At 36.6% G+C, this 8,877-nt stretch overlaps 1 protein-coding gene across 1 annotated transcript; it reads left to right on the top strand.

Moving 5' to 3' along the window:
* The first annotated feature begins 4,549 nt into the window (after nucleotides 1-4,549).
* Nucleotides 4,550-8,370, top strand: LOC115246249 (26S proteasome non-ATPase regulatory subunit 2). The gene is made up of 4 exons (XM_029824963.1): nucleotides 4,550-4,769; nucleotides 5,222-5,952; nucleotides 6,075-7,645; nucleotides 7,978-8,370. Exons 1-4 carry the CDS (start codon nucleotides 4,695-4,697, stop codon nucleotides 8,277-8,279), a joined length of 2,679 nt encoding a protein of 892 aa, XP_029680823.1. The 5' UTR covers nucleotides 4,550-4,694; the 3' UTR covers nucleotides 8,280-8,370.
* The last annotated feature ends 507 nt before the right edge of the window (nucleotides 8,371-8,877 follow it).

Genomic DNA, 8,877 nt, shown 5'->3' with positions numbered 1-8,877 from the left:
CAAACGCCAGAATCCGTTTCGCGTGACCAGTTTTCGATTTCCGTATTAAAAAAAAATGCAAAAAAGCTGAAACCCCGTAACCCTAACCGTGACCCAGTGCTAACCGTGACCCAATACTAACCAATAGTATATGTATATGTAAAAAAAAAAATAAAATAAAATAAAATAAAAAAAAATAAAAAAAAAATTTTAACTTTTTGTAGCCAAACAAAATTTTTACAACGCAATTGCAACTACACTACAGTACACACATTCATGTATACACCGCTGCCATGTTTTTCCAAAACTAATCGAGTGGCCAGACTCTATCTTTAGGGACTCTTGGTGCCGATCTAGGGCATACTTCGATGCTCGATAACGATGGAAATTCAGAAAAGAGGGTAAAGTGTCGCTATAAATGATTGCAGGAAGATAAATTGTGGATTATTAAAGTTGACTGACTAGGAAACTGTCAGCAACATGCTAATGCTTGACAGGGGTTTCTTTTGTTATTAAAAGGGATGTAAGAATGTCGATAATGATTTAAGATAAATGGGCTGTCAATCAATTTCTGAAATAAAACTTGTGAATATAAGGGGTGTTAGTAACTTCGGGTACTTACTGTATCGTAGCAAGTAATCTTTCTTTTAGCTCAATGTCCTTTGTACTTGCTTTAAGCCTTTCTTTCTCATTTGCAAAGACCTCGGTCGTGGATAAGATAGGCTAGATTGACGTAGACAGGTGTATGTTCAAAGTCTTTATTCCTGAGTTTATACAGATTGAGCTTATAAATCTAACTGATTGACTGACTGTATAATGAAGATGAAAGATACGCAGTTGCGTATTGAAATGATCGGAGGTACTGACTACTACTGGACTAACTAACTCTACGGACTAACTGAGAGACTAAGAGAGTGAGTGACTGAAAATCTGCTTTTTATATACTATTGAGAAGATAAAGCGTTACGGGCCGTGTGCAGATCGTTCTGAGAATTTAGTTTGTGTTCTAGAAATTCATTAAGGTGAAAGTCTTCTATGGAAATCTATGATGAAAATAATTCTAAGTATTATCAATTAGCGATAAATCCTTATCGATTGTTTGTTTTTGGCGTCTACATCGCGGATCTATTGAAGCCGCCGTGAATCTGCACATTTGCTTATCGCTCGCTGTCTCGGATAGTTTTACAATGTTAAAGCTACAGTATAATACGAATAAAACTGTAGTATAATATGGAAAAACTATAGTATAATATGGAAAAACTATAGTATAGTACGAGAAAACTATAGTATAAATAAGATAATATGAAAAAGCTATATTAATAATACTATTAGTTTTATAGAATTACTTGTTAAATTTGTTTCGTCTAGTAATTAATTTGGAAATTCAAGTTTTATTATTTCATGATTGAAAGACAATTATTATTGCGCGCATTTTACTATTCCATAAAGAGTGGTGCGCATGTTCCTTATTTTATTGATTTTTATTCTATTTTTCGCGTTTACGCAAAGATACTTATTATATATTCATCTATATATAATTGATTAAAGTCTTAAAGGTGAAGTATAAGTGCCGGTCTACAATAGGCGATTTAAGCCCTAAACCTTATGACTTAACCTCTAAACTATGACGTATTTTCGGCCTTAAACATTTCTCGCGCTGCCTTAAGCCCTAATCTCTAAGCCCTAAGCGAGTTGGCCAACTCCCATCTTTTAAAGCTTAGAGCTTGAGGCTAGGATCGATGTAATTTTTCTCTTAAAACAAAGGCTAAATCTTAAATCACCTATTGTAGACCGGCACTAATGCAATGTTTCAAACACAAAAAAGTTATATTAATATTATTAGCTTTATGGAGTCACTTGTTAAATTTGTTCCATGTCTGGTAATTAATTTGGAAATTCAAGTTTTATTATTTCATGATTGAAAGACGTTATTCCAGATAAATTGTTATACATGTACTATGTAATCCGTGATTCCATAAATGTATTAAGTTTCTTAAATCTATATATTATTCGCAATCGCATAGCTAATGCTACTACCAAGCATATTAATTCATAGTGTAGTGATAGTACATAGTATAATAGTGTTCTCTTTATGGAAACGTTTAATAATAATTTGTTTTTAATTAGTTTTCATGAAGTTATCAAAGTAAATTTTCTCTTAAAACAAAGGCTAAATCTTAAATCACCTATTGTAGACCGGCACTTAGTATCACTGATTATGTTAAAGTTCGATCGCGGGCCCGTTCTTAAAGTAACCGCCAGTCAGTTCTAGAAAGTTACTACTGCGCAGCTGTCTAGTTCTAAATAAAGCTTTTTGATTAGTCGGTCCATGGAATCTGTAATTCCTTGCGCAATCGATTATTACTATTAAAAAAAACTAAAATATAGTTAATTCCTAAGTTAAATAACCATATGGAACTAGAACAATAAGCAATTAGTGAAATTGATTAATAATGGAAATAAGAGCAAATGGTTAAATAATTGTTCTATATTCCATAGGCATAATGCAGAAATAGATACGGTACTTAATTATTAGTTAAAATATGGTTTTGAAAAATGACGGGACGTCACAGCAGCTATGTCAATTTGTGTAATAGCCCTTAGCCCTTAAGGTGCGAATTCATGGGACGCTCGTTTCAGCGTTGCATGTGGTCACGTGACTTCGACTCGACGCTAGCGTCAAGAAAAAAAAGCTGGGTTTCCTCAGCTTCAGCGTCAAGCCGTGCTGTTGACCATATGAATGAGATTTTTTTTTTCCTGAATTGTGCTTCTTCCAAAATAATGACAGGAAAAAATGCCTGGTAAAATCCATGATTGTATCGTTCTATGAATATTGGATTTACCCAATAACGCTTCCTACGATAATTTTTTTCTGCTTTCTGCTTTTCTGCCAAGGTGTGAATCCGGCCTTACATTGCCGATTTTGTTCTAATAATTTTTTCATACATTCACTTAACCACATGTAATATTTATTTCTAAATGACATGATTCACATACGATTACACATACGGTATTGACGCTATAAATTCGATGCTAAACCCTTTTCATGCGTTTTTCACAATGTAGCGTCAACTTTAATCACGTGACCTATTTTGATGCTAAAAATGAGCGTCGAGCGTCAGCGTGAAAAGGCACTTTTATACTGTGCCAAAGCGCTTCCAATGCATGATTTGGTTAAGGGCCCGGGCACATAAAAAAACTTAAGCAGTAAAGGCATCTTTACATGGCAGCGTTAAGCGTCGAGCGTCTGCGTAGAAAATTGCGCAGAATCTAATTTCAGCCTAGAATCTATCTCTTTTAAATTATGCGCATTTTTCTGCGCAGACGCTCGACGCTTAATGCTGCCATGTAAAGGCACCTTAAAGCCCGAATCACACTAGCAGCTCGCGGCTGCGATCAGTGTTGCCAACTTAGCGTATTTTCCGCTAGATTTAGCTTAATTATGTATCAGTTGGGGTGTAAAAATTATGTTTTAGCATATTGGGTGATTAGCTTATTTTCTGGATTATTAGAGAACTAGAACTGCGGATTTTTTCTATAATAAACTTTACTTTTATTTTTGCTAAGTTTTAATTAGAGACATTATACATATAATTAGTTAATTGATTCAGAAAAGGCTATGACCTAGAGGGCTTCTAGGAGAGAGAGGCGCCAACGGGTCATGTGATCAGCCAATCACGAAATGACTGGTCACATGATCCGTTGGCGCCTCTCTCTCCTAGAGGCTCTCTACTATGGCCCATTCATAAGCATAAACGATACGGTAAAACATTCACATCTATAGAATAGCAGTAAGCTGAAACTGAAAATCTTTAGTACTGGCAATGAATATCGGAACGCAACCTATATATAACGATAACGTAAAACTCGATTGCAGCTTTCACATATATTAAGCTTACAGCTTTTAAGTAGCGAATATTATTATAATATAAATTTAGACAGTCTAAATTTTTACACCAAATCTAAACTTAGCTATGCTAACTTATAGGTGAAATCTCATCATTATTATTTATTTGAGAATTATGTGTTATTATTTACTTTCGTCATTTTTATTAGATTAAATTTTGTTTTGTTAAATATTGAACAATAATTGGACGCTAAAAAAAATTTTATTTTGTATCAGAAGTATCTTTATATCTTTTAATTGTATATGAATAAAGACTCTTCTTTATAAAACTAAATGTTTGAATTTAAATATAATAAGATTCAAATATAATAAGAGTTGTTATATATTTAGCTTATTATTTAGCTTATTTATTTTAAATTTAGCTTATTTCGGAGTTTTTTAGTGAGTCATATAGCGGAATTCTAAATATTATAGTTGGCAACACTGGCTGCGATTGCGGTTGCGTTTGTGATCGTGATTAGCTACGCTCCAATCATACTTGCAATTGGTGTTTTTTGATTGGCTGAGGCAATCGCAATCGCAGCCGCGAGCCGCTAGTGTGATTGGGGCTTAACTCGGAACGGACCCTGGGGTAATCAGCACGACTGATAAATCAGAAGGTCCTAGTATACAATTGGCCAATTGGCAATGTGACTATCGGATTCCGTCCGTTTCTGAACGCATAGTCGCTGATCTATGTTGCGTGTCCATGATGGTGACTCGCAAAACGTCTTGAATGTTCATCCTAACCTGAAACTGTGAATCTGAATGATCAAAGAAAGAATTGTGTTTTTACTTTGTGTATCTGTTAAGAGAAAAGCTGAGTAAAATGCCGGAAACGAAAACAGAAACAAAACCCATTAAAGATATGAAGAATGGAAAAGAAGACGATAAAAATGATTTGGTGAGAGATTAACCTATGTCAGAGTAGTGGGATTGCCGTCGATTGGATTAGTGTCGAAAAGAGAATGTTTCTGATTCTGCAACAATATTAATTAAATCTGTGTATATATATACACTTGTAATTTATCAATACGAAATAAAACAATTCCTGCTTTTCTTGTAATTTACTTTGCATTTATAATAACTTAAATTATACTATAACTTATTACTATAACTTATTATTATAATAACTTTTATTATACCATGTATCTCATTATTAAACGACAGTTTACTGTGCAGTTTATTTTGTAATTTTCTTCTTTATGATAATTTCTCCTTATCTACAAAAAATTACAGTTGACTAAAGAGCAATAATTCAGATAAATATCTTAACTAAATACTTTAATATACATTTAATATTTAAGAGAAAAAAGATAAGATATGCATAATTGGAAACTTGGTTCTGTTTTTCAGTCAGAAGAAGATAAACTTCTACAGGAAGAATTAACTATGCTCGTGGAGCGCCTGCAGGATGCCAATACCAAACTATATCATCCTGCCTTGGAATCTTTGCGTTCGCATATTCGTGCGTCAACAACATCAATGACAAGTGTTCCAAAGCCACTGAAATTTATGCGGCCTCATTATGATACTATGAAGAGCATCTATGAAAAAATTACTAATGTCAAATGTAAAGAATTATGTTCCGACATTATTTCAGTCCTGGCAATGACCATGGGCGAAGGTCGAGAGTGTTTGAAATACAGGCTCACAGGTTCGGCATTGGCGATTGGCGAATGGGGACATGAATATGTTAGACATTTATCGGGAGAATTGGCAGGGGAATGGGATGAAGTCACGGGTGATAATGTTGAGGCGACAAACAAGAAACTGATTGCTCTGGTGCATGAGATTGTTCCCTATAACATGGTACACAACGCCGAAACGGAGGCATGCGACCTGTTAATGGAGATCGAAAGGCTTGATTTGCTAGAACAATATGTTGACGAAAGCGCGTATCAACGAGTATGTCTCTATCTTACAAGCTGCGTGCCATATGTAGCTGATCCAGAGAACAGCACTCTTCTTCATGTCGCTTGTAAATTATATCGAAAATTCGGACAATATCCACAAGCAATCAGGCTGGCGATGCAATTGAATGATTTACCTCTTATTGAATCAATCTTCACAAATTGTAGGGATCTGTAAGTATAATCTTTTAAAGCGTTATTTATTTAGAATATTTAAGCAGTTTTATTAAAAAAACTATTAATTGATATAGCTGATTTCTTGAAGAGAAACTAAGAAACCTATATATACTTTTCAGTTCTGTGCAAAAGCAATTGGCTTTTATGCTGGGTCGTCAACAGATCTTTCTGGAGTTACATGAGGCTACAGTAGAAGATGACGATTTGTTCGAAATAATGTCCAATTCCCATTTAAACAATCATTTCCTGAACTTGGCACGAGAGTTGGACATAATGGAACCCAAGACACCAGAAGATGTCTACAAATCCCATCTAGAGAATTCACGACCGCCATTCGGCGGTGGCCAGGTTGACTCGGCGCGACAGAATCTCGCGGCGAGTTTTGTCAATGGTTTCGTGAACGCTGCGTTTGGTCATGACAAACTGTTGATTGAGGATGGTAATAAGTGGCTGTACAAGAATAAGGAGCACGGCATGCTAAGCGCAACCGCATCCCTAGGTCTAATCCTGCTGTGGGATGTTGACGGCGGTCTCACTCCTATCGACAAGTACCTGTACTCGTCGGAAGATTATATCAAGTCCGGTGCTCTGCTAGCTTGTGGCATTGTTAATTGCGGCGTGAGAAATGAATGCGATCCCGCCTTGGCTCTACTATCCGATTATGTATTGCACAGCAGCAACACCATGCGTATTGGTGCTATCGTCGGTCTCGGTATTGCATACGCCGGATCTAATCGAGAAGCCGTACTGGGTCTGTTGACGCCAGTGCTCAGTGACACTAAATCGAGTTGGGAAGTGCTGGGTATGACTGGTCTGGCATTAGGGATGGTCGCCGCCGGCTCCTGTAACGCTTACGTCACCACAGCGATCATGCACACGCTAATGGACAAATCGGAGTCCGATCTCAAAGACACTTATGCGCGATTCCTGGCGCTCGGTCTGGGATTATGTTTCCTGGGAAAGCAGGAGGCTGCAGAAGCGATTATAGCAGCTCTAGAAATCGTTCACGAACCGTTCAGGTCGATGTCGACGACGTTGGTGGAAGTATGCGCGTATGCTGGCACGGGGAACGTCCTCAAGATCCAACACTTGCTGCACATCTGTTCGGAGCACTATGAACCGAGCAACGAGAAGGAGGAAAAGAGCGAACGTAAGGACAAGGAGAAGAAGGAAGAGAAGAAAGAGGATAAGGAGAAGGATCTTAGTTCTAGACAGGCTATTGCCGTTCTTGGTATTGCCTTGATCGCTATGGGAGAGGAAATCGGTGCCGAGATGGCATACAGGACCTTTGGTCACCTATTACGTTATTGCGAGCCCGTGATTCGCCGTTCGGTGCCGCTTGCCCTAGGTCTCATCTCGGTGTCGAATCCGAAACTAAACATCTTGGATACATTGTCCAAGTTCTCACACGACAGCGACCCTGAAGTGGCGCACAACGCGATATTCGCTATGGGCTTGGTCGGTGCCGGTACAAATAATGCACGATTGGCCGCTATGTTGAGGCAATTGGCTCAGTTCCACGCGAAGGATCCCAACAATCTCTTCATGGTACGCATCGCGCAAGGCTTGACGCATCTAGGTAAAGGTACGCTTACCTTGTCACCCTATCACAGCGACAGGCAGCTGCTCAGCCCTGTTGCTCTCGCCGGACTTTTATCGACATTGATTGGTTTTTTGGACGTGAAAAACAGTGAGTATATATTTTTGATGCAATGGACATAAAAATATTTGCTATTTGCATTTCAATTAATTTTCAAACAGATAAATTATTCCCATTATGGAGATTTTTATTGTAAAGTTTTTTAAATTGACTATGAGAAATCTTTTATAATCAACTCTTGAGACACAGGAATTTATAATAAATTTCGGCCTTTTTTCTTATATATTTACAGTTAATCGATCAGAGTAGTTTTTAAGAATTTTAATATTCTTATGTAGAAAGATTTTATTATAAAAAGCAAAACTTTTCTAATGTAATGTGATACAGTTTCTTGTTAATTAACATTATAAATATTTTTTCAGTTATTCTCGGACGCTCACACTATCTCTTGTATACGCTGGCCGCTGCGATGCAGCCCAGAATGCTGGTGACTTTCGATGAGGACCTAAATCCGTTGGCCGTACCGGTGAGAGTTGGTCTTGCTGTCGATGTCGTCGGCCAAGCGGGCAAACCGAAGACTATCACAGGCTTCCAGACGCACACCACTCCGGTATTGTTGGCATACGGCGAGAGAGCAGAACTTGCCACCGAGGAATACATACCGTTGACGCCGATCATGGAGGGTTTCGTAATTTTAAGAAAAAATCCGGACTTTATACCCTAGTCGTAATATTTTTTCAATCTTCAATACGCTCCGTATTAAACTCCACTTGTAAGGCAGAATATAATAAAAGTGTGTGTTATTATTCACTTTACATACGTGAAAGATTGCAACATCTCTATATATATTGCTCTTTTTCTGTAGGATCCTAAGATCACATTTTTTTTCCTATGTTTTAGAGAAAGGGAAGAATACAAATATTCTTTATTTAATAAAATATTGGTTTTAATAATAAAAAAATACTGATATATTAATGTATAAAATCTCGCTCGGCACGAATTTTGTATGCAGAGTATACATCATAAAAAAGATCAATACGGTATTTTACATTATATTCTTAGCGATAATAATACATCAGCAGACATTAGTCTTTCCTAAAGTAAGTACCACTCAAGATAGCATATACATACATACATATATATATGACAATTGCGCAAGTATATATATATATATATATATATATATATATATATATATGTATATCACGCGCAACTATATACGATTTATATGTTTTATAATGTGTTTTATTTATATAGTTTGTATTTTCGCAAAGATATGAGCCTTGGGAAAATTAGTAACTTGCTAACTATTGACTTTAAAA

This window comes from Formica exsecta, unplaced genomic scaffold (assembly GCF_003651465.1).
Source record: "Formica exsecta isolate Colony F162 unplaced genomic scaffold, ASM365146v1 scaffold1417, whole genome shotgun sequence".
Lineage (NCBI taxonomy): Eukaryota > Metazoa > Arthropoda > Insecta > Hymenoptera > Formicidae > Formica > Formica exsecta.
The sequence above is the reverse complement of the archived record's forward strand: the minus strand, read 5'-3'. Positions and strand labels throughout refer to the sequence as shown.